This window comes from Pleurodeles waltl, chromosome 8, assembly GCF_031143425.1.
Source record: "Pleurodeles waltl isolate 20211129_DDA chromosome 8, aPleWal1.hap1.20221129, whole genome shotgun sequence".
Lineage (NCBI taxonomy): Eukaryota > Metazoa > Chordata > Amphibia > Caudata > Salamandridae > Pleurodeles > Pleurodeles waltl.
In genome coordinates this window covers 266874242-266901709 of record NC_090447.1, presented here as the reverse complement: position 1 = coordinate 266901709, position 27468 = coordinate 266874242, and the positions used below count along the sequence as shown (strand labels likewise).

The following is a 27468-nucleotide window of genomic DNA, read 5'->3' as shown; positions in this document are numbered from 1 at the left end:
ATTTGGCCATCATCAGCAAAGAGCAACGTGTAGCTGGCGGGGTTGCTTGAAATGCCGCCTTGTAAGTATTCACAGGTTTAAGTACCACTCAAGAAGGCGCACAGGTGCTTCACCCGAGCTCGTCAGCTCAGAGGCTCACGGGAGCCTTAATTACAGCAGTCAAAATGGGGAGCACCCTGTCTTCCATTCCAGCATTTGTGACCCCAAGGCATCATGGTAAATGCAGTCATTAGCACAAATTTGAATAGAGTTTTGAAAGTTTTTCACCATATGTTGGTGCGGCAAATGCTGTATCTTCGGACACGTGTTTCTGGCTATTTGGCCGTCATCAGCGAAGAGCAACGTGTAGCTGGCGGGGAAACAATGCACAGCCTGCACCACGGTGAAAATTTCATTGCACGCCGAACCAGAATGACGCAGCCCGACTTTGCATCGAGAAGATTGATGCAGCACCAGCGTAGCGACCGGAAATTCGACACGTGGCCCACCGTATCAACGCACAGCTGAGCCGGAATGACGCAGCCCGACTTCCAGATAGGAATCAACACATCGCCTGCTGTGCAGTAAAAAATTAGACGCAACACCCACCGGATCGATGCAGCTGCTGTGACTTCATCCTGCCAGCACAGGAAACCCACACATCGTCCCCAGGGCATCCGAAAACCCCGCAACCCGAAAAGGATCCAAGACCGATCATCGGAAATCAATGCACAGCTGTCCCTGTGTGTAAACTGAACGGCGCATAGCCATGTGCGGCCCGAGAAATCGACACACAGACCCCTTTGTTTCAATGCATCTCCTCCTCTACCATTCTTTACAGAGATTTTGCATGCAAACCAGGTACTTTGTGCTTGAAAGAGACTTTGTTTGCTTTTAAAAGACTTAAGACACTTTATATCACTTTGCCCTGATATCTCAACATATACTTATTGCATTTCAAATCGATTTGACCCATTGATCCAGATAAATATTATATATTTTTCTAAACACTGTGTGGTGTATTTTTGTGGTGCTATATGGTGGTATTTTAGGATTTATTGCACAATTACTTTGCACATTGCCTTCTAAGTTAAGCCTGACTGCTCAGTGCCAAGCTACCAGAGGGTGGGCACAGGATAATTTGGATTGTGTGTGACTTACCCTGACTAGAGTGAGGGTCTTTGCTTAGACAGGGGTAACCTGACTGCCAACCAAAGACCCCATTTCTAACATTGGTGATCAGCGGTGAGGATAGGACTTGTATTTGTGCAGTGACATACAGCAGCTAAGTATTTCACTACCTACCCACAGTTGAAGGTCAACTTATTTTATATCTTTTTCTGCAATTTCGTTTTTCCTGACAATTTTCTAACTAAAATCCTGACTCAACATGTCTCAGGTTGGGTCTCAAGCTGGAGATTTTGACCTAGCCCTGTTGGAGACAATTAGGGGCATATTTATACTCTGTTTGCGCCGGAATTGCGTCGTTTTTTTTTACGCAATTCTGATGCAAAACTAACTCCATATTTACACTTTGGCGTTAGACGCGTCTAGTGCCAAAGTCCATGGAGTTTGCGTCATTTTTTTGCGTGGACACCTACTTTGCGTTAATGATATGCAAGGTAGGCGTTCCCGTCTAAAAAATTGACTCCGAGGCATGTGCGCCGTATTTACACTCCCGGGCAAAATTCACGCCCAGGAGTGGGCGGGTCAAAAAAAATGACGTACGCCCGCTTTTGCGCCGTTTTTTAGCGCCTGGACAAGGCAGGCGTTAAGGGACCTGTGGGCTCGGAAAGAGCCCAGAGGTGCCCTCCCATGCCCCCAGGGACACCCCCTGTCACCCTTGCCCACCCCAGGAGGACACCCAAGGCTGGAGGGACCCATCCCAGGGACATTAAGGTAAGTTCCGGTAAGTATTATTATTATTTTTTTGTGGCATAGGGGGGCCTGATTTGTGCCCCCCTACATGCCACTATGCCCTATGACCATGCCCAGGGGACAGAAGTCCCCTGGGCATGGCCATTGGGCAAGGGGGCATGACTCCTGTCTTTGCTAAGACAGGAGTAATTTCTATGGGGTTTGGGAGTCGAAAAAATGGAGCAAATCGGGTTGAGGCGAAAAATTTGCCTCAGCCTGACTTGCCCCATTTTTTGGCGCCCAAGCTCCATATCCCCCTACGCCGGTGCTGCCTGGTGTACGTCGTTTTTTTTCACGCACACCAGGCAGCGCCGGCGGCTAACGCCGGCTAACGTCATTGATTAAATACGGCGCCCGCATGACGCTTCAGAATGGCGTTAGCCGGCGCTAATTTTTTGGACGCAAAACTGCGTTAGCGCAGCTTTGCGTCAAAAAGTATAAATATGGCCCTTACTGTCAAACAGCTGAAAGGGTTCTGCAGGGATATGGGAGTTCCCACCCAAGGTGCCTCCAGAAAGGAGGAATTTCATATGGCGCTGAGGGCCTGGGCAGATGCCCATTCAGAGGAGGATGCTGAGAAGGAGGGTCCAGAGGATGTCCCCTCAGAGGACTTTTTGCTGTCAGTGGATGATGTTACCACTACAATTGTGCCCCCTGCCAAACCAGGGAGCAGTGTCTCTGATCAAGGCCTGACCGCAGAGGAAAGGAGAGAGGAGAAAGAGTTTAATTTGCAAAAGGCAAGGTTGAAAATTGAAGCTCAACAGGAGGAAAGGAGGGCAGAGAGAGAAGCCAAGCAGATTAAAACTGAGAGAGCTGAAGCTGCAGCTGAGAGAGCCTTGGCTGAGAAGAAACTTTTGTAAGGCCATTAAACTGAGTCTCAAGGAGCTGGAGATGAAGGTGAGGCAATCTGAGTCCAGCAGTGATGGTGGCAGCATGCATTCAGGACCTGTTGGGGAGAAAATGGTTTGTATACCTAAGAATGTGGTGCCACGTTTTGTGGTGGGAGATGACATTGACAAGTGGTTGGCTGCCTATGAAGTTGCACTAAGGCTCCATGTGACCTCTGAGGAGCAATGGGGGGGTGGGGCGGCCTTGTGGTTTTATGTACCAGCAGTGGGGAGGAACACACTTCTTACTCTAGCTCCACATGATCAGAATGTCTATGCACCGATGAAAGCTGCTTTACTGGCCAAGTTTGTGCTGTCTGTGCGGAACCATTGGCACCCTGGCACCCTGCAGCATAGGAGAGATAAATTTTTAGATGTGACAGGGAGTGGCCCTTGTCAATGCGTGGCTGCCACCATTTTGGATCTGGGGCAGGTGCGCTGGCACAACTTTCTGCCAATTGCTGAGGCTTCTACTGGTGCCGACCTGCTAGAGCCCCGACGGGTCACTTAGCGGCGGCCCACCAAAAACCCAGCTGGGGGCTGCTTATAGCGGCCTAGAGATGGTGCCCCCACTCCCTGCGGTGTGCATCTGTGATGCCAACAGAGAGCCCAGACACCCTTGGGGAGTTTATGCTTCTCTGGATTGGGCTGTGTGGCAAAGAAAACAGATGAGAGGGCCCGGCACCATGGGGATCCTCCCACCTCACTGCCTGAGCAGGTGGTGTTCGAGTGGGCCCATGAGACGAGGCCTGAAAAGACAAAGCCACTGACCAAGCACACGTGAGGAGTCCTGACCACTGCCTTGATTTGACACAGTAATTCATTGAGTAACAGCAAGGGACCATCATTGCCCTTCCCAGAGATGCCTAGAGGGGGATTGAGAAACAAGGCTCTGCCCCTACCTATATTTGGATAAGACAGACCTGGGACCCCACTGTGTGCAGTGCTCTAGAGGCAGGGTGCCTCGGAGGGGGAAGGGTATCCTCCACTGTTTCCCAGACCGCAGGGTGGCACCGTGATGATTCTCCAATAGTCCCAAGGGCACACTAATCTTAGCTGCCTGGGGGAGTAGTGCAAGCACAGCTTGGCCTTGACCAAAAAGCCTATCCACTGACGTGGAGACTGCCCCCTATGATGGGACATATTGCACATTGAAATGATGCCAGAACAATAGGCGGTGGAGGCAATTGGGCTTGGGCAGTTGACAACTGCCTGCCATTCTTTTGAGGTCCCCACAATGCCAGCTTCACATATCTCCTTCTTGTGTGCTACAGTGTATCGGGGAGGGGGAGCACAGGCCAGGTGGGGCCCAGTTAAGTGACACCAAGACAGATCGCTGGTTTGAAGGAGAGACAGCAACTGCAGGTGCTGCAGTAAACTCAGCGGGACACATTCACCTCTCCTCATAGAGTAGGAAAGGTGCAGGAATCTGATCGGTCTGAAGCCGGGTTGGGTGTCACCCCTGTTTGAAGTCTATAACTCTGTCTAGACACAAGTCTCCAGCCCAGCAGTCGTCTCCACCCTGGCGGTCAGAACGGAGAAGTGGCGGATGACCATGGCGGTAACCGCCATGGTCAGAATTCCAAAACTTTTACCGCCAGCCTGTTGGTGGTAAGACCGCTGCTTCTCCACCGACCGCCGGGGTCGTAATGACCCCCACTAACTTACTACGGGCCGACCTGCGCAAGGTAATGGAGCGGGTGACCACTATAGAGCAACGGGGTGATCACCCTGCAGCAAGAGGTCCATATTCTGAGAGATACAGTAGTCCATCTACAAAAACACAGAGTACACCCAGATGATTGACTGGAGGATTCTGAGGGCAGGTCCTGCAGGAATAACTTGAGATTTATGGGGTTCTGAGAGTGGGTAGAGGGTCAGTCCACAGAACTTTTTTGGAGGACTGGATTTATATGAACCTGCTTCCAAAGAATCTCTCAAAGTTCTTTACGATCAAGGGGGCGCATAGAGGCTTGCTTCGCCACCAAAACCAGTGCCCCGGCTTGTGCGATCATTGCCCAACTGTTCCATTTTCATGATAGAGATGCAATTATCCAGACAGCCTGTGTGTGCAGCCCCCTGATTTTTTAGGATTATCCCATTTCCATATACCCTGTCTGTACTCAAAGGGTAAAGTACAGCCTTATCTTTTCAGTAAAAATGAGGGTCCAGCATGATGGGAAGGCTCTCTTCTTCTTTGCAGCGCAGGATGCTAATGACTGGCTGGACTCCAGAGGGACTAGATTTACTTAAGAACTGTCTCAGACCACTTCATCATGAACCGCCACTCAGAGTCAATCAATGCGCCTGCAATCAAGCAGGGGACAATGCAGGTATACAGAGGATGATAGATGGCTGGAGAAGATAGTGGTTTGCCCAGATGGCACATTGCAGATGACGGAAGTGGTGTCAGACTCGGCACAGATCTCCCAGGATCTACCAGAAGACCAACTAGTTGAGGATAATAATTTGTCTTGAGTTTGAACTCTCCCTAACGTGATAATTGATAGGAACTGAAAATGCCAAACATACACACACACATGCCCTGATGGATTCCCTCCTCTGCATCCTGGAGGCTTGGGCGCATCATGGCCCATCCGAGAATACTGCATACAAGGACTGCCCGTTTGATGTACTCTGAGTTATGGGAGCTCGAATCCTTTCTATGGGGGGAAGGGTGAGGATAAGGAGATTTAGATGGAATAGGATTAACCCCTGCATTTGCTTACAAGGAATTCCCAGTATTTTGATGGTGGACAGTTGAAAAGCAGTAACTTAACAGCTGTAGTTGAAACCCACCTTGAATTTGGTTCTGCACCTCCCACCATTTTACTCTCATAGTTGTCTGAAGATGCAGCAGAACGGTCAATGCCATAAGTGGCACAAGATAATCCAGTACTACATGACAATGATTGATTCAGAAATTAGCTGAAAAATTAATCTATGACGCATCCAACAGTTACATTTATATACTCTGAAACACTCCTCTGATAATAGTGCAACCCTGCTCCACAAATGAGTCTACTGCCAAGGCAAATCATGTTCACTCTATCAGATGTCTAGTCTAGAAAGATTGTAGCTGGTACCACAGCAGTAAGCTGCCCATTCCTCAACAGGTAGATTCTGATGCCATATTCTCACCGGGTTAATTGATAAGCCCCCGGAAAAATGGGAGAGGAGTACAAGGAAAGAAACTGGAATGGCTCATTGTTGTGTTAGTATCACCTCTACAATATTCACAAGAGAGGACTTAGAGCTGACTCCTGTTTAAAAGAGACACAACATAGATCTAAATCAATTACAGTATTTTCAATACATCTAACAAACTTAACAAATGTGAAACACCAGCATCTAACCAGAAAGTCTAACTTATAAACATCCAAGCCTCCCTACGAAGAACACAATATTTGAAGCTGGAAAAATGGAATTAGCAAGGCACATCAAAAAAGCAGGGCAGACTACAACTCACTTTTAAAGAATTTGAAGAACTGATAATATTGCAGTGAAAGCAAATGGGAGAAATGGCAGCTGGTGATGAACTAAAAAACACAGCAGAGTAATGTGCAATTATGCAATGTTGCTAAATCACAATTAGGAAGCCAGATTGTTTTACTTTGCCAGTGAATGTTTATAGAAAAGGCATGGTGTTAGTTCATTAAAATACCTGTAAACCCAGCTCAGAGCAATTAGTTTATTGACATCCTGCACCTGCAAGAATGGACTGAGATACCTCCAAAGGGCATAGTTAGATATGCCTCGAATGGGACTCACACTCAATAGGAGATGTAGAAAGGTGCCTGTTAGAGGCCAGTATTTCTTAAGATGATTAAGTCAGAGGTACTGCAGCACAGATAATGTCCCACAAAAAAAGCAGAATGAGCATTTTGTGATGCTTCTAAGGAGGAACGTGAAGACCTGAATTAAGAAAGTTCTATACCAGCCGATAAAAACTCATAATGAACTGCCTAGGACATCGGACCTTTGCTCCATCGTGATCAATGGGAAACTGTGCCTAGGTTCCAAACAACCACAAACAGTGACTTCTGATTCAGATTTACTTTTTATTGGTGCTTTTTGCCCACCTTCTTCTCCTTAGTTCAAGGTTCATGTTATTGGTTGCTTTGGTGTAATTTTTCCTACTACATTTTCTCAATTTTCAGAGATTAGTTTGAAGATGTTATGGTGTTCTCTGTGCCATAGATACCAGAGGTGGAGCCCAGGTTCATGTACTGAACTTGGGTGTTGTACCTGACAAGATTTTGGACTTATTACTTGCAAAGGACTCACACCATTCCCAACTAATTACTCATTCTTATACAATAAAACAAGTGTAATAGATATGTGGCCAAGTATAACTGAGCAGCAGTAGAACATATAAAAATCCTAGTCAGTCCTAATCATCTGCAAAGTGCTGCTCTGTCCTTTATATACAAATCCCTATCCTGGATACATTGAAAATCCAATCAAACTCACACTGCAATGTTGTCACCTAGAATCCTTTACATCACCCCATCTAAACACCCTCTGCAACGTATCTCAAATTCCTCTGCAAAGCAGCATCCACATGAAAATGCCTACTCTGAACCAATCAACAAAGAACTATTAGGCATCCTTTACGAAGATTCTTACTGGTACCACTGTACAACAGAACATTTAGGCCAATTCTCTAGTACCCTGTCCACAAATCCTTTTTAAAATCCCATCCAGCTCTCCTATTAAAGGTCTTGTCTACATCTCCCTCTTCAGATGCCTGTCAAGTCACTTCTACCAAGTCCCAGTAAAGTGCTTTCTGTAAAGCTACAGCCAGCCACCACTTTCAGACTTCCCTCCTCACCCCTTTTCAAAACCCCCTTATAAAATCCATTAAATCTTTGCCCTCTCTCCCTCTACAAAACTGCACCCAAGCATTCTCTACAAAGGCCCCTCCTTACTCTTTCTGTAAAGCGCCATACAGAAATACTTACGAAAGCTCCATAAACATCTGCTCTGCAAAGCCACAGCCATATCACTTCTGCAAAGAACAACCCCTCCAGCAAATCGTTCCATCCTGCTTTCCAAAGCTAAATTCACTGAGCCCCTTTTTAAAACCACATTGAGGTACCTTTCAGCTCATAGTCAGTCTCTTCTCTAAAAATTGACATCTGGCCCCGTGTGGAAATCACGATCCACACTCCCCTCTGGCAAGCCCTGCCCTGTCCCATTTGAAAAGCCCCAACCATTTGCTACTGTTGAAAGCTAAAAACAATACCCCTCTGTTAAGGGCTATATCCATTTAAAAAAAACCATCAAGTCATGAAACCAAAATCTATATGCCATTTTGAGACTTCCACCAAGCCTTTCTTTTAAAGGATCAATTCTGTTCCCTCTTTTAATGTCATAGCCAGTGCACCTTCTTCAAACTCATAATTGTCAAGTTTTCCAGGTCCATGTGCAACAAGCTAAAGTTTTCTTTGCATTCTCTGACTTGTAGCCCTGGTTCTAAAAATGGCAAAACAGAATTGGCGAAACAAGAGTACAAATCCCAGAATGCAAGGAAAAAACACATGCGAGCCAGTCATGTATAGACTTGTGAAACTTGACAGGACTGCAAATCCCCCTCTAAACCCAAGTACAAAGCCCCATACACCCCACTACAAAGACACAATCCTCTTCAGGCCCCTTCAAAAGACCACTGTTCAATCCATTTAGACTGCACATTTCATCATAACCTTAAAGTACAGAGGGAGAGAATGCTAGTTAATTGTTATGCTTCCAAAGCATGCAAAATGTGTTAATGCATGCCTGGTGTTTAATATTAGGTGACCATTCAGGGCTCGAACCCAAAACAAACTGTAACCTTGTGGTGATTTTCCATGCTATGTCTTTTTTAAATGTTAGATGACACTGTAATATTTAGGAAATTCATCTTATATCCACAATGTGATTAGAAAGGTACAAATCTACACCAAAGTCTCATACCCTGTTCAGTTACCTAAATAAATAATGCTAGGACAAGTATCACCGTTATCTGCTAAATCTATGTAAAATATAAGAACATTTTAATATTTGGGTAAAATAATAGAAACTTTAAATTATTTTGTTTGCATACATTGTGTCTGGTAGCTTCCTCGCTTAATTTAGGGCGCAAACGTCCATTTAAAAAAACAAATTATTTTTAATTAAATTTGCCAACGCTTAAACAAAGTCACAGACATTAACATAGATTTGATCAGGTTTACCTTGAAGCCAGTGTAGGATTCATACTGGTCGAATTTCTGAGCAGGAAGCTGATTCCCTGGTAACCAAAGAGCTGTCAAAATCATAAAATTATGCATTACCAAAATTCTATAATGTAAGAACAAGCCTCCTGACAGGCCAATTGTCTTGGGGACTTGCTCAGAGTTTTAACTATGCTCTCAGTTCTTAAACCTCTTCCTAAGGCCAGAACATTTGAAAATGGCAATCTATCAAGGGAGTCCTCAATGTGTTGAGGGATATACCCTTAAATCTATTAAAGGCAGTTCCCATTCCTCCACTGAAAATTATATGATCAAGCCCTGTTAATACTAGAAACAATGAGGCTACAATCGTACTAATGATTTCCATGCAGTCGTTCACACTATTATAGTAGGCTTTTCTATTTCAACTTCCTAATCCATTCTCTTATTTATACTAAATGTGTTTCAGTTAGCATGGGAGTTCTAAAATAATGAATGTATAATCATTAGTAAAAATGGTTACAAGTAAAAATGGAGATGAGAATGGTTGCTAAGGATTGAGACAAAGATCATGACTAGTCCATACAAACAATTTTCAATACATTTTGTTATTTACATCAGAGTAGTTAGGTCAGTATTTACGGCAAAGTGATGCGAGTGAACGGGGCAGTGGTAGCAGAGGAGGAAAGGAAGTAAATGACTACTGATGATGGATAAAATGATTGGTGGGTATAGGGTAAACAGTAATTTCTGTATCTCTTTGTTTTGGCAGGTGTACATAAGGCACTAGCATGATCAGTCTACCTGTGACAGCACCTCAGAAATTTCATTTGGCAGTCAGCTAAGTAGGCACAGTGTCCAGGTGACAATGCAGATAACAATATGGCCCTCTTTTGTGCAGTACTATTAACATGCTATGAAAGTGGTTGTAGAAAACCATTTATGGTCACAGTTCTTGCACTTAAAAGCAGCACTCACTGTTCACACAGCTACTCAAATCAACCCAAATCTACCCATTACAGAACACCCATCTTCACTCTTTGGTAGCACTCCAAAACACATTTGTGCCTGTACCCATCACAATGAGTCCTCATTCATATTAGGTAAAACCTAGTGTAAGGGAAAACAGTCAATCCAACACTTTCAGCAATGTAGCTTACCTGTCTAACTTTATTTCTCTAATGCCTTCCAGTGTGCTATTGATATTTCCTTTTCTAGGACTGAGCAATGGAGACCGATAGCAACATAATTTATCTATCCTCAAACTGTTCTTTTTTAGCCTTGAAAAAATAGCTTCATTTTCCAGCAGTACAGTGATGGTGTACCAGAAGTGTAACCAGCTTCTGGAGTATTTCCAAAAAGCTTATCAGGGCTGGGTCATAAACGTTTCATGTCAAAACCGTTGGTTACTTCCCCTGTAAGTTGTAGCCACATATATCAAGTATTATTAAATTGAAAATTCTCAATACAGAGTCTCACTACGCAGCGCAATGTCTACAGAAGTAACTGATTAAACAACAGGTATTTATAGCAATAGTGCATTATTATTTCATTATTCACTATTCTACAGGTACCAAGACATACTTGAAGAGTTAATATAGGACACATTTTTGAACACTTTTGTTATGTGATAACATTAATAAGAACAGCCAATACAAATATAAAATCTATCTGGCAAAAATCATAATGAACTATTTGGTTTTCAAAAATATTTTATTTTTAGCTAGTGTTCCATGTACGAGAATTTTTTTTCTTTTATGAATATCATTTTTTACAGAACATGAGAACTAAACTTGATAACTTTTTGGACAAAGACATGCAAGTGAGTTCAAAATAGTAATTTACAGAAAAAGAACAGAATATAAAACAAAAATCTTGACATGGGGAGTTCCCAGCCGTTGTTTCCAGCACTTTAGATTTCAATGTCCTCAAACAAGTTTAATCTGGAAAAGGTAGCGCATCAATGCCTACAGGAATCCAGCCTTAATGAGTGAAATAATTGTCTGACCTAAAATTCTGACTTTCACCTCTTAGCCAACATTCTATTATTGCCCTTCAGGCAAGCTGTAAAAGAAAGTTAAATATGATAATGAAGATTTCTGATTTTTGAAATATTTTCTAAATACCAAAGAGTACTGACTATAAATTACAGTAAAATAAATACAATAAAATAAGATTTCTTGTAAATTATTTCTAAGTCTTTTTGTACTCCTAATCAGCATATGTTTTAAGTGTTTTCAAAATTGAAATCGATTTAGCAGCAGAAAGTGCCAATCCAAAATTGTACGTTATATATTGTAGCTCAACAATATTTAGCAGCAATTGAAAGATCTGTGCAGTTGTTCTTGGAGAACACAGAATCTGTACTATACATTTCATTTTCAGGAGTGCTACAATGTTTTCAATTAACTTCAACTAAAGCAAACAATGCTTACTGATTCAGGTATTACATGCACTCTCTTTGTGGCATGTCTAAATCTCACTCAAAAGTCTGCTTAATTTAAACTTGAGATATCATGGCCTTTTATTAATTTCTGACAATATCCTCATTCATGTTACCTATATCTTCCGTACCCTTCCTGAATTTCAAGCATAGTTCTCATAGATCATAAACTTGTCTATTCCCCACATAAGTATACAATAAGGATTTTAGACTGCACTTTTTAACACCGGTTTTGCCAATAATGATATTTGAGATACCAGCAATATAAATGTAATATATTAGAATATTACCGGAACATCTTTAGTGACAGGATTGCCTTTCTTACAGTATTTATCTTTTCTTAAACATAAAAATAAGTGCTGCCATAACATCCCTTGCCTTTAAAAGTACAGTACTCACAAAATAAGACGGAATAAAGACGAAAATGCTTCTTGTTTAAATAGTCAATAAAATAACAAATTAAAAAATGTTGTGGTTCCATGGAAGCCCACTGTACAAAATAGAAAATTAAAGAAAACAATATGCATCTACCTGATGCTGGAGAATTTTGTTATATACAATGACACCTTATAAAGTGATATCAGTAAAATATTACGAAAAATAAATATACAAATGCAGATGGACAATTTAGTGAAAACCATGGTACCGCACAGTTTTAATACTGACACACAATCACTTCCCAGTGGAATAGATAAAACACATATCAGTTTACTGGAATGGCTACACTAATTTGTATATAGAGTAGAGAGAGTAAGGTGTTTAACCAAAGTCAAAGATTCTTTTTTTTCAAATCATTAAACTCCCTCTGTTATAGTAATCTATGTGTAGTGTTTTTCACACTAAGCATGTCCAAATAACTCACATTGCACACCACTTCTTTGTTTTTTACACTTGGCTGTGCCAACACACTGTGCAGGTTTATCTGAAGGATTAATTGCTTATATTATATTACATGGCGATTACAACTGATTTGCTTTTTACAGTAGGTTTGTATGTTTTTATTCCAAATAAAGTTTAATTTAAGTACTGCAGATATTCAAATTAATCTATGTTGTTTTACATTATACGAAAATGTAAATTTGTTTGCTGATTAGTAACTTAAAACATAATGCTAGTGATATATACAACCGATTTTTAAGTGTTATGGTTTATTACTTTTTGTGAATACATTTGCTTAAAATAGTTAAAATGTATTGTTTACTATAAGAGACAATATCTTGGTGAAACACCTTATTCTCATTTCCTTGTAGGATAGTAGAAGGATTAAGTTACATTGGGCAGATAATAAAACAGGTAAAAAGTTAACATCATTTAATGATCGATCCCAGCATGGCTCACTTTCACTGCTATTTCCATATACAATGGAAACATTTCTTCCTGTAACATTTCCTCCTTTAATTCATACTTCCACTGTCTCTTATTCCTTTAATTGCATGAACAGATTTTCAGATTCTTAGTAACACAATTGAATCTGTCCCATATCTTCCCAAGACAACCTTTTGTTTTCTTTGTCAGCACTGTCATCTGCGTATTTCTATACATCAAGGAGAAACCATCTCATGTACATCCAGCAATATCCAATATAGCTTACAGTACAGATACTCCTTTCACATTCAGTCCTTTTCTTCATCATGTCCCTAGGAGTAGAGTTTTGTGCTTATCAACAAATAAAATTGCAGTGCAAACTTTAAACATAAAAAAGTTACACAGTAAAACTTATGTTATTATATGGCAACACTGCCTATTAATTCACATATATTACAATTGAACAATAAGAACAGACAATAATATGCACATTGTTAAAAAGAGGGTAAACTTGCATAGCGATGCAACTAAATAAATTATATACACAGGGGATTCCTTTTCATCCAGGAAGGTGAATTTCATGAGTCTTGTACAATCCTGACAAGAACGATTTAAGGTGGATGGTGTACTGAAGAACACGTTGGATATCTGAGGGATATGTGTGAATGTGTGTCTTTACATTGCATTTACAGTTCTTTAAAAGTACATAAATAAAGAAAGTGTTCTTTGAACTCATCTAGTAACATCATTTTAATGAGTTCACACATGTGGTCCTCCAGAGAAACTTGGAAAGAATTGCATCAAGTACTCTGTAAACAAAACAAAACAAAAAGGATAATTAAACCACAAGACATTATTAATATATTTACATCATTACCACTTCTGTCTCCTTGCATTTCACTTTTGCAATAATGGTCAAGTAATAACCTAGAAGGAAATCTTTTAATGGCGTACACATTATTTCAGATAACATTTTATGCAGCCTGGTGATTGGTATTTACTGCTTCAGAACAGACCTTTGATGTCAAAACCGAAGCACAGCAGCAGGGCTTAGGTTACAAATTAAAGAGCACTATCATAATTTGAATGTTTCGTCTTTCTTGAATAAACATTTTACAATAATTTTAAGTTGTATTAGGCTGTACTGTCTTCAAACAGGAAATGTGAGTTTTCATCTTGAAATATCTTTTTATGAACAATGATACTGTGAAAAGCAGTTAGAAGTGAGCAACAATAAGAATCCTCTATATTTTCAACACAGCGTTCAAATTAAATAGAAACACTGTGTTCAAAACTTTAAATTTAGTAAATAAAGTAGTTTATAAAAATAAGCCTGACCATGAAGAAAAATCTTCATGATTTTCATTATTGGTATGACTTTACAATGGAATTCCATTGGGCAGTATTACGTGATGAGATCAGTGATGGTATTAACAGATGCATCAAAATTGTTCCAAAGTAATGGAGACAATACCTTACAACAGGAATTATATTTGTTTTTCATGAAACACACTGTGCAGACAGAATAGCATCTGAACCATTGCTGGTTGGGCCAGCAGAAACCTTAACCAACCACTGGACTGATATTGGGACATCACTCAACAGATGTCAGGCTCAGTTTTGGATTAAGTGTATATGTTTGGACATAATGTTTTCCTGTTTGGGACTACCAGTGAAAGCCTGGATTTCGCTAGGAGAAAACTCCCAGTATGTAAGGACGATTACATGTTTTTCAAAAACAAATTCCTTTTTTAGAATATTTTTTTTGAAAAAAAAACCTTTGCTGTGGGGGGCACGATAAACATGGTGCCCACAGAAAAAAGCTTCAGAGCATTCAACAGCTTTTAATAGAGCCCTATGCCCTCTGATGGCAACTCCACTGAAGACACAGTGATGGCCTCCTATCTGGAATACATTTTTACATAAGACAGGTTGTACTCTATCAATGCAGTGGAGTACATTGTTTTGCTGATCTGCAATATATAAGAATGCAATATAGCTAGATTATCCTGCTTTAGGGGTAAAACTATAATATTCTTCCAAAAGGGAAGCAGCCCTCATCGGTTTAAACATGTAAACACTAATAAATTAGCCATTATGATTTTATTTATTTCTTGGGGTGCCAACAAGTGAGTAACTTTATTATACAAGGTAGTAGAAATAAAGACTACGCTAAGATTATTCTGCTTTAAATTAGTTGTTTAGGGATGTTGCTAACATAGTTTTTTTCTGTGTGCTTGTTTTAAAGGTGCAGGGTCCAGAAGCATGTTTTAGGTTTGATGCAATTACTTTATACACTGCACAGAATATAAGAATACTAAAATCATATTTGGTCAGTTTCATTTTAGGGTGAAATCGCTGGCTCCTATGAATCTTGACCAATATGTAAAATAACATTTACCCACTTACAAAGAATGGGTAAATCCTCTCTTCAAAAAAATATGTTTTGTAAACACTAAAAATCACAGCTTTTGTCTATTTTGGTAGTTACGTAGCTGAATAGACACTGATTAGAACTGATTTGAAAAGGTTTGGAAAACACTGAAAAAGCACCACTGAAAACCACAGAAATTAATGGTAAAAATAAAACTGCCCATGCAGCTTTATTTTTGACACTAACCAGCTACTTTGTGTAACAGCATCTGCACTATTTTCTAAGGATTAAGACTCTTATTCTTTTTAAAATTCATCTCTTGACTTGTGTATGTTGTATTTTTGTCATTTTGGTCTTGTTTGATTTAAATGAAAAATGTCACTTACCCAGTATACATTTGTTTGTGGTATGTAGTGCTGCAGATTCACAAGCTTTGCATAAGTCCACCATCTAGTGTTGGGCTCAAAGTGTTACAAGTGGTTTTTCTTTCACAAAGCTTTTTTGAGTCATAAGATCGAGTGACTCCTCCTCTCGGTGATAGTGTTCATGGGCATCAAGTCCTTTGTTAGATTGCTTTCTTTCTGCTTTCGGGTTCAGACGTATTCCCTTTCGCTCTGGTAGATCTCGGTTCAGTGCTATCTGCTCTTCTCTATCTTTCCTTTAAATGTCAGTATTGTTTTTCAAACACGTTTTCAAACTACACTCGATCCGATTGTATCGTCGGGATCGATTAAACGCACTTTTGGGTGATAGCGCCCTTCTCAGGCCTTCTCAGTCCTACTCCATCACAGGCTCATGGATCAGATTCTGTTTCGATTCTGCCCTCAGTGCCATGCCAAGTTCCCCTACACTGACCAACACTCAGTGTGCAACCTCTGCCTCACTCCCAATCGCAAGGAAGAAACCTGTGAGGTGTGTCTATCCTTCCACTCCAAGAAGACTCTGTGGGGTTGAAGAGCACGTCGGCGAGAGATGGCATCCAAGTTGACCGAACAAATGCCCGACATTAGCGGTGAGAAATAGGAGCAGACTGCAGTTTCCATCGCAGACTCTGATTCAGACAGTGAATCCAATGGGAACAGCCAAGTGATTCCAGCAGAGCAGTACCTGAGTACGCCAGTCCTTTCCCATCACCTAAAACCATCCAAAAAATCAGCACAACTGGTCTTGGGTCCACCACTGCTTGCTGGCCATGGTTGGACCTGAAAATTACATCTCTACGACCAGCCCTCGGGTTCGGCATCAAAAAAGACCAAAATGCATTAGATGCCGACCGAACAGACTGCTACGCCTGTTTCAAGATTGACTCCTAAATTGGAGGCTTCCACTTCAGAACCGAAGCATTTGTTTTCCACCTCAGAGCCAAAACATCCAACGTCCTCTTCGGAACCGAAAAAACGTTTACCTGCTTCGGAGTTGACATTCTCAACTTGATTAAAGCAGTCGGTCTCCAAGCTTTTGGAGCACAAAACTGTGGGAAAGAAAGCATGTGCATTTGCAGCTACACATGCCATTGAACACATATTACCTATTTTTCTGAACTGGTGTGGTGTCCATTTTGTAGTGTTTTCACTTTGTTACTGTGTGTGTTGGTACAAATACTTTACACATTGCTTCTGAAGTTAAGCCTGCCTTCTCGTGCCAAGCTACCAAGGGGGCGTGTGGGGGTTAACTGAGGGGGGATTCTCCTTTACCCTAACTAGAATGAGGGTCCTTGCATAGACAGGGGGTAACCTGACTGCTAACCAAAGACCCTATTTCGAACAGAAGCACTGCATGGGGTCAAAGACAATGATATAGTCAACAAGAGGTAGGAAAGTAGATGGATTCTGGAGCAGCAGAAGTGCCTATAGTGTTTTTGAAAGAGGTGTGTCTTCTATCCTTTCCTTTATTAGGGGAGTGTTGAAATGGTCCTGATGATTAAGGGGCTGTTGTTCCAGATTCTGCGTGCATAGATTGAAATACCTACTTCTTTGGTGTTTAGTTAATGACACTTATTTGTCTCCCGTCTGACAGTATCCTAGGTGTTGGTGTGCTGAGAGCCATCAGAGATGGTGAGTTTGTCTGCAAGATAGCAAAAGTGCTGGACGTGATGGCTTTGTAAATAATGCAGCTGGTTCTGACAATGGTAGAGGCTAACAAGGTGTAGCCAATTGATGTCCAGACTTGCTTTGGAATGTCAAATTAAGGGAGGACAATGTGGCATCTGGGAGGCCATGGATCAGGGATTTACCATGATTCAGATGCATGAGTGAGTGCTTGAATAATAGTTCTAAAGTTGCTTTTTGTAAGAAGGAGTTTTACTTTCTTCAGAAAAGAGAGTAGGTCCTGGGCTGGTGTTTGTGTTTTTTGGCAATGTGTTAATTGAGGGCACGTTTGGTGTCTACAGTGACTTGAAGTGACTTGACATTCTGTAAAAGTTGGGGATTCAAGCCTTCAAGGGTCACAATTTTGAACCAGGTTGCTTGGTGTTCTTGGTAAATAACGTAAATTATGTCTTGGTGGGGTTAATCTTCAGGAAGGTAGTGGATATCTAGGTCAGGATGAGGTGTAGGCAGTGTTTGAAACATTGGATGTCTAGAGCAGAGAAGACTTTCAAGTAGATTTGTGTATCATAGGCAACTCCATGGTGATTAAGAGTGGCATGGCTGACTGTGCCAAAAGCAGTTGAGAGGTCCAGCAATTTCACTAAGAAGCAGTCATCTTCATCTGTGGTCAGGAGATGGTTTACTATGTGTGTAGCAGCGGACTGTGTGCTACAGTGTGATAGATCTTAAGTCAGGTTGGTTGTTGTGCAGCAGCTAACTAGCACGATTATGACCATGGAATTAAGTGTAAACTGATTTATTGACAACATGACAAGTGTAGGTGAGTGACTGGACAAATGTTTGCAATGCTGCCAAAGGTGAAGTGTAATTACTATTCTAAGATGGGGGCAATGAATAATCAATGGAAACCATTTTTATTTGGAAGTGCTACTAGGTGGTTGAGCAGCAAGGATTTAGGGGACAGCTATGGGGTCACTGGTATAAAAGGGAAGGCACGCCAGAAAGAGGAATGGAAAAGGGTTCTGTAAACTCCAGGTCCTTGCTCTGAAGCTCTAGGCTGGCAGGACTACCATGTCTTAGTTATTTATGTGGTGCACCCCTGCACCTAATCACCAAATACATATCATCTCTGTAAGATCTAATTCTGGGCAACACTTTTATATTCTAAATTATTCCCAGATAGAGTTGAACTTTGAGACAGATTCTAATATCAACTTACTGTTGAGAGGTTCTGATTCAGTTCTGCTCATCAAAATAAGGGGCATTTTCTCACACTCTATTCCAAGAATCTGTCTTTCCTGTACATATAACTTACTAACACTCCATTTTAATCCTTGGTACCACAAGTTGGATCCCCAGTGCCACTCTAAGGCTTTCTGAGCTAACATCTTGTCTGATTTTTTTTAGATGTCATCTCATTGCAGAATTCACCACTGGTTAGACATTCATCTAGGCCAATATGCCTCCTCGTACTTCAATAACAGCACAGTCAAAGGGATTTTCCATGTTGTCCATGGCAGTTTACACACACCTGATCATTCTATGGACCACTCAACGTTTTGTCACCCACAGCTGTACCATTATTTCCTCTACTGTCATGTCAACGATTTGGAGAGATCACACTCTGAGTACTATCCAAGTGCTGGTACATTATTATTCTCACTCTTTTGTTTTAATTGATCCAAGCTCAAAACAAAGAATTTCACCATTAAAGATTGGAATTCCAAAATTTCCCCATCTCAATGACGATTCCACTTGAATGGATACCTTTTCTTAGAAGAATTTATAAAAAGGAAAATCATGTAGGGATTATGGTAGAGTCCAATTAAGTTGGGGGTATTGTACATTTTTCTAACTTGTGTATGCTTTATCTCACACAGTCAGTTTTGGAATGGAAATCCAGTGCCGACTGACCACTGTGAATAGGGTGGGGTGAGTGCCTCTGAGACCTGGCAGCCAAGTGGCACATGGGCAACTAGTCACATCAAGTTTATAACAGCAGAGTCAGTTAATGCTCCACCATTAAAACCAAGGGGTTGAATGAAGGGTGTCTAATATAGCCTATAGTTTTATAAATCCACTCCAATGTTTAAAGTCCTGAGCCGAAGGCAGAGCCCTTTAACAAGGGAGTGGGTCTTCAGTGGTGGTTGAGGTCGGAATGTCCTAATTATGAAAACAAAGGCTCCTCAGAGATCAAGGTGGTTGAAATCCCAGAGGCTCAGAAGCCTTTGATTCACAACTGTTGCTGTGATCATTCAACTGCTAACAGTCGCACCTACAGCCAGGGGTGTTAGCTGTTGAACGTTCATAGCATGAGCTGTGAAAGGCGGCTGAAGTCAGCCACTTGTTTCCCATAGTTTAGCTAAACTGCTTTTTCTCATTCAGCCAGACCAGGGAGATCCAGGAGCTGAACTGCCTTCCCTCTCCCTCCTCCAGGGGATAAAGTGGTTCTGTGAGCTATGGGAGGAGGATGGCTCTGGTGAGCCCAGCAGCACAACCTCTGCCTTTCGCTTACCCTTGCCCACTCCATATATTGGAGAGGCAGGGGAAAGAGAAAGGCAGAAGCTGTTGATGAGAACATTGAAATGTTGAGAGCAGCAGGCCCATATCAGTTTATATAGACCACTGCTGATCCACAGTTTTCAAAGGAGCTCTCAACTTTCCCATGTTCTAATAATTCCTTAATTGTCCTTCAGAGAGACTGATCTTTGTCATTATTTTTATACTTGTTGAACTGTCTGTCCAATATAAAAGCTTCTGAAACTTTGTTCTTGTTAACACACAGATGGTACATTCGTTTTCTAAAAGCAATTTTGACAAAAAAAGATTATCTAAACAAACATTGTATTCAACAGCATATATGTACTAGCCCAACATTCATAGTCATCACAATTAGACATATTTTCTGTATTTGGTAAAACATAGTTTCACATAAGGAAGAAGATAATATCAAGGTGATATTGTGGAGATTAGGGAAACCAAGTCCTCCTGTTTTCCTGTTGATAATTATTCTAATGTTAAATATACTCTCAACTTTCCAAATGCACACAACTTTCAGAATGTATAAAGTATTTTAGGTATCTATGAAAGACGTTCATTTTCTTGTATCAGTTTGTACTGTATTAATTTTACCCCAGAGGCCCAAATTATGTTTTTCCAATGCGCTAAGCCTGATTAAGGGGAATTTATTAGAATGACTATATGAAGTTAAAGTGTTCATTAGACATTTTGGGGGAGATGAACTGCAACATATGCTCCCCACACACTAATTAAAAACAAGCATGATTATAAACTTTGCACAATTAATTTTATATCTGGTAAATGAGCCAACTTTTATAGTTCGGAAAATGCTTAGGAGAGGACAGCTTAATAAATTTGTTATCAGTTAAACGTAGGCATTTAAAATACTCAGAACATAAATGAATATGTCAGATGACAACACTGGTTCTAATGACAATTGCAACAGGTTCTGAAGTAGTACTTGCCAGAGCATACATCCCTGCTTGTTTCCATTCAGCAGGATTACAGTTCTACATTAGAAATTATAATGACAGAAACACATAGGCTCCATTGTATATTACTTTTACCGGAGTGATAAGACTAGATTCATAGTCAATCTCTGTGAGGGAGAGCAATACAAGGCACTATATGGTCATTAATCTGATCCAACTGCAATGCATTCACAACAGCACAAGATGCTTTGCATGCCAATGTATAGACCTGTACATTTTAATATTTGCAAATATGAATTAATCATATATTGGACACTCACATAATTCACCTCCAAACTGCCCTTGATTGTTTGTACCCATGTATCCAACATCAAGGAAATCATTAGCACTGCGCTGGTGACCTCGCAAAATGTCGCCCTTTCTAGGTCCAGTTGATCCTTTTGAAGAAGCTGTTCCTGAAGAGCTGTGGCCACCAGGTGATGGAAAACAGGGTTTACTGTATGGCATCAGGGCCTCTTCTGCAAGAAAATTTAAACCATGAAGTTGAATGCTTATTCCTCAGAGCAAATGCTACTGTAAGGTGGTATTTCTTTTAAACACGTAAGTCTAATAACTCAATTAAATAGAATACAGGCCCAACATAGCTGTGAATTCAGGATCAAGTTGCACTTCAACAGTGATTTTTCCCTTTTCTTATAAAATGACTCATTTTGCTCATCACTATCCTATGCACACTACTCTACATGTTGAAGTATATATAGGGAACTGTTGAATGAAATATGTTAAATTTAGATTTGTGATCAGATAAAATGTGCTAACATAATAAAAGATGACTATGAATACATCTGAGTCAACCTTGGGTGCTGAAAAAATAATGGCATTTGCAATTGGAAAATCCTGTTCTTCATTCACAGAATCTGAAATGGTAACATTCTGCCTCTAAAGAGATTTATGGACATCAGTGTTCAGCACATAATGTGGATTTTCTTTGTTATCTAATCTGCTCTTTGGTGCCGATTTGTGGCTATTTGACAACAGGCCTACCAATAAATGGTGATGAACATCCACAAACTCAAATTTGTAGCTACTCACAAACTCTTTGCAAGTAATACCACACCGGGAATACACCTGTAAACGTAATCCTCTGAAGATCAGAAATACATTTATATTTTGGGTAAAATACTGTAGGATCACCCAGTGGGTCTATGTGGAGATGTATTAGTAAAAATAAATCCTCATGGAATAATTAAAAGGATTCACAGTGAAATAGCAGTTTCACTTTGCATTTGCAAGTATGGAAATGCACCCATTACATTTTAATCCATACACAAATGTAGAACTCTTGGGAATCCTTAACTGCTATAGATTCAAGGCCAACACATAGACTTCTGTTTGAAGTCCATTTCAGTCAGATATGGAGTGTATGTTTAAGCACACACTACAGGTGTACATTTTTTACTTTTGTTCTTGAACTTCTGAGTATCAGTCTATACATTGCATGCATAAGAAATCATTACATGTGAAATGATCTGCTATGTTAAATGGTACAAAATGACACTGCTACCAATACAGATCACAATGCTTCAGGAATCTGTGGCTTGGCGTATTCCAAGTGATACAGAAAATCCTTTAAAAGTTAGCCCATCCTAATACTTGTGTGGTAATAACAATACTTTAATTTCTTTCAGAATTTAAAAGGATTGGCCTTATTTTTGGTGATCTACTTTTAAAAATACATTTTTCAAGACATACTTGTAATGTAGTCATTGGTGCATTCACAAAGTTTGTAGAGTAACAATCTATCCTAATCAAAGGGTCAAGTTGATTCTGATCATTTGTTACCTTTCGCTAATTTACATCTGTATAAACAAAGCCCATGCACAAAATAAACAGTGCATATATTAGGGTCCTTTATGCATACTGTTTATTTCCTGGTGACCTAAGGTCATATTTCTACACCTGCATGCACTTAAAATGCACATTATTTTTTTGTTTGTTTTGTTTTTTTACATAGTGATGATGCTAACTTGATGCCATTTCAAAGTGAACTTTCAGGAGTGGGAAGGAAGGGTTACAGAGCAAAAAGAATAACCTGGATGCAATAGTGATTAGAAGGTTGCAAGTTCTGGCCCTAAAATTATCCATACTTACGCTATTTTTCTAAATTGGTTTGGTATTTTTATTGAGGTGTGTTTTCACTTTATTACTGTTTGTGTGCTGTATACATACTTTACATATGGCCCCTAAGTTAAGCATGACTACTTTTTTTGTGCAAAGCTACTCTGGGTTAAGCACAGGTTAATTCAGTGGCTTTTTTGGTTCACCCTGCAAGGGATTGTGGCTGATACTTGACCAGGGCTCACACCCTAGTCAACCAACTACACAATTTCTCACACATACCAATGCATGTGAATCTTAGATCCGTTAGGTATGCTCATAAAATTACTTTATAAAGCATACATTTGACTCAAGGCAGCGATATATATATAGGAATTTGAATCCTTGCATGGTGATGTTTTAAAATATTTTATACTTTACAGAGAATTAAAAAGGGAGGTTGGAGATTAATCCAGTAGAAATATAGTATGAGTGACTGAACAACTTAATTTTTTTAATGATTTAAATAACTTTAGATTCAGTGTATTACACAAGTGAAACCATAAGCATACACACCTGAACCAAATGCCTGCCTATGTTGGCGCTCTGTGGAGCCTAGCCACTCCTGGGTTTGTCGCTGACGTTCCAGTGATGTCCTGGTATTGCATTCCATAGAGCCCTTTGATTCATCCATATTGCATGTATGCCTTTCTAGGGAGCTCCCTTTCCTTTGTGATGACCCGCCAAGATTGCCACTCTGTTGACCAGGACATATTTGCTGTCGCAAAGCTTGACCTGGTGGAGGATCTGGTGGTGGTGGTAGATCTAAGAGGATAAGAATATGATCACAATTTATTATTTTTCTAAATAAATCATACATGTCAAAAGCAAATAATTTCTGTCAGCAAAGAATATGTAAGAAAGGATGAAAAGATTCAAGACACATATTACTGTGGTCAACATACACAGGTAGGTTTAACATTGCAAATTAGAACTGGATGAACACAATGATAATATATTACTGTCTACATACTAGTATTAGAGAAGCATAGATTCAGTGAAGAAAAAGTTACAGGCTTACCAATAAATGCAGACAGATACTATATTAAAACCAAAACCTAGTACTTAGTACAGTACACAAAACCATTGTCGAGAACCTGAATGCAGTATTGTATGTCTTAGTTGCATGATATTGCAATGGTGTATGACTTAATGATACACCGAGAACTCACAGCTCTTAATTCTTTACATTTGGATATCACACGCTTTCAGCAACTATGCCATCTTCTTAGTTAATATTTCACTCAAAAAAACAGGGGATGCATAGGAAACATCTCCCCATAATTCCCTCAATTCCAACTTTTTCCGAACAGCCAAACCTGCTGCCTAACAATCTTCCTACAAAGCCTATTCTCAATTACTTTGAATGCTTATGTCCATCAGACATAATAGATCTGGTCTCGAAAGCTCATCCACCAGGCTCAATTTTAGATATATTGCCTTCCCATCTAACCAAATTGCTCACTCCCACACTGGGAGAATACTTTTCCCAAGTGGATAATGGCCTTCCTTAACAAGGAACATAGACGGAAAGCACAGTGTAGACAGCTCTGAGAACATACTAATTTCTGCCCTGCCTTTGCAGTCCAAAATCTTTGAACTGTGCATTGCTTCTTTTGTGTGTTTGATGTACCGCCCCACCTAACTGAAGGACCACAGTCAGGGTTAAAAAGTCTTGGGTTGCTTGTGTTCCAGTTTAAGGAGGGCCTGACCTTGCAGTTCAAGCTGGACTGTATGTATTGCAGTAGGGTTAAGACAGGGTTAAGACTGATATGTATATGGCTCGGACTAATCTGAGGAGGCAAGGTGGGCAAAAGACCAATAATTTAGACTACTAACCCAAGCTTTTGTCAGTAGTTAGACTTATTGCAAACATTTCTCCCATCACTTTTTATGCCTCTGATCTAATGTTTCCCACTTCCTTTGAGATGCTCCACTTGTTCTTTCTATGCGCCCCTTCATTATCTGAATGTGTCTTGAAACTAGTCTTGTCTGGTATAAGTTGGACATGAATAAATGGATAAAACAGAAAGAGCAGATTTGCTGCTCTGGAGTGCATTATACATAACACATAAATAAAATACAAACACTAATATTAATAAATATTTGTATCCTTTAGCTACTGAGAAAAATATACTCCAGTGTGATAATGGTCCATTTTAGAAACAGGGCAGGCTTTTTTTTTCCTAAACTCATTTCACAGTAAATCCAGTTCATCAGACTAACTAATTGTGGTCATTTGTTTCTATAGATTTTCAGACAGATAAGCATCAACAATGATACATATCCAACATCATTGCTGCTTCTATTGGCAATCATTATTACTTTTAAAGACACCTTCTCTACTCCTTTGTCAGAAGCGGTGTCCACCATTTGGTGCCATGCTGTGTAAGTGTTAGCTAGTGATGTATGTACCCTTTTTCTCATCGCAAATGGCCCGATTCGCAGAATTGGGCCATTTGTGATGAGAAAAAAGCATGTTGGTATGTACAGACCCATTTTTGCGAATCAGTAATCTATTTACCAAATAGCAAAAAGGGTTTGAGAGTTGCAATTAGGAAGGGTTGTTCCCTTCCTAATTGCGAGTCTCAGTCCGATGTATGATTTTTTTTGTGTCTGCAGTTAGCACCAGTCTCAAATTGGTACTAACCCATTCGCATAAGGGAAGGGGTCCCCCTGCGACCCCTTCCCCTTTGAGAATGCATGTGAAAACAATTTTTCAGAGCAGGAAGTGGTCCATAGGACCACTGCCTGCTCTAAAAAATGAAAAGAAAACTTTTCATTTTTGTTTTCAAAATTCATTACGTTTTCCTTTAAGGAGAATGGGCTGCATTTAAAAAAAGAAAATACTGCTTTATTTGAAAGCAGTCACAGGCATGGTGGTCTGCTGACCCCAGGAGGCCACCATCCCTGTGAGTGCCACCATTCCCAACGGGGTCACAAATTGCGACCTACCTTATGAATACTCATGAGGTAGGTCATTTGCCACCCCATTGCGAATCACAAACAGTGTAATTTACATCGGGTTTTGCGACTCGCAAATTGCGAGTCACTAAGTCTCGCAATTTGCGAGTCACAAAACCTGATCTTTGTACATGTGGCCCTATGTTCGATAAAGTAACTGAAAGAACGGAACTCCCTCTTCAAATGAGATGCTGGCAATTCCACTCCTCAGAAATGTCTTCTGAAAATACTTCTAACAGAAAACATTTAAACATGAAAGCTTCTTATATGTGAGCGATGGCTACTGCTGCTCATCTGGGTAAATATTTAGGTGCATATCAAATTTTGTTTTATTATCCTTGCACTGAAAAGTCCCTGGATTCATGTCTAAGTGCTTCCCAAACCATTTCTGTAGATTCTACCAAATGTGTCTTCAACTTAATGCTAGAAGTATGTATGGAAGATACTTGGTATGACTGTTGTAAAATAAATAAAAATACATATGTCTTGATGTTGCCAAGATTTTGGACAACTCTGAATAAGTGCTACATTTACAAAATACCAGAATACGTATGTAATCCAAATGCACAATGTAGGGAACTGTGAAGATTTGTGTTTTTACGGGTCTCTATGTGTAACCCCATTCATATTTGTGTAAGAAAACAACACTTTTCACAACAAGAACTTAATAAAGAAGCCAAAACTGATAGACATAGAAGCAGATTTCTTTGAAATATCCTAATTACACTAAGAAGTGCCACCTGTTTTCCTTTCATTTCAACACAAATATAGCAGCTTGTTTCAGGCTAAGCAAGGCAAAAATGAGTGGTAGAGTATGGTCCTGTTTATGAGTTCTTTGTATTGTCAAATGCTTTTTGGATGATCTACATTATATACCAAGAACATCAAGGCATCAAACATTCACATATTTGAGGTGGACAAGATAATTGTTTGTGTGAGTGAACTGATGTGGTCATTGAGTCATCCACTGAACACTGTTTGACTCTCTAGCAATCAATGACAGACACTTATTTATGACGGAAGTCATGATAAAGTGAGTAATCAATATTTTTTCAGCTCAATTTGAAACAAGAAAGGAAAGATGGATCCATGTTCACATCTACAAATCTCACTATACTTGACTTAAGATGTGGTTGATGGGCCGCAGAAGGGTGACAGCGGTCATTAATTCCATTGCATTGGCTAGACTCCCACCCACATCTATAGATCACCGTTGGCCTAGTGAGGTATGTGCCACAGTTGCAGCTCCAGGAAAGGCACAAAAAGATTGCTGCTTTGCTGCCATTTTTCTAACAGTTGTGCACCAAACCTTTTTTGTTGTTCAGGCTCTCAAATTGGGGTTGTTTTCCAAAATGCAAAACACAAGTGGCCACCATACCCTGGAGTTTTTCCCAGCATGTGGGTATCATTATTATTTTTTGTGATTATGACAAATGGACAGGAAGAAAAGACATCAGATGGACAAGGCCAGACTGGCCGTACTGAGCATCAGGCGTTTCCCTGTGCGGCTGAAATGGTGTGTTTTTTCTTACTGGGGTGTTTGTGTTTTGCAGTGCAGCAGTTTTAATAGCACTGCATAGTTCCTTGTATATCCAACAGTTTTCCAACAATAAAAGTACCAAGATAACTCAGGTGCAAAGGTCAGTGGGATACTGCGCTTGTCACAGAGATCCTTTTGTTACTGTGCAGTTCATAAATTATAATCCTAATCTGGCAATATTAGCTATGAACCGCTATTAAAGAGC

At 40.2% G+C, this 27468-nt stretch overlaps 1 protein-coding gene across 14 annotated transcripts in view; it reads right to left on the bottom strand.

Moving 5' to 3' along the window:
* Positions 1–10674: 10674 nt before the first annotated feature.
* ROBO2 (roundabout guidance receptor 2) overlaps positions 10675–27468 on the bottom strand; it is a 709977-nt gene continuing 693183 nt past the window's right edge. For all 14 annotated transcript variants that reach the window (XM_069204134.1, XM_069204124.1, XM_069204131.1 and 11 more), the window contains 3 exons: positions 23276–23524; positions 20923–21120; positions 10675–13537 (listed from right to left, as the gene is read on the bottom strand). In XM_069204134.1, coding sequence (XP_069060235.1) covers positions 13536–13537; positions 20923–21120; positions 23276–23524 — 449 coding nt within the window. In that variant the 3' untranslated portion in view covers positions 10675–13535. The remainder of the gene's footprint in view (positions 13538–20922; positions 21121–23275; positions 23525–27468) is intronic.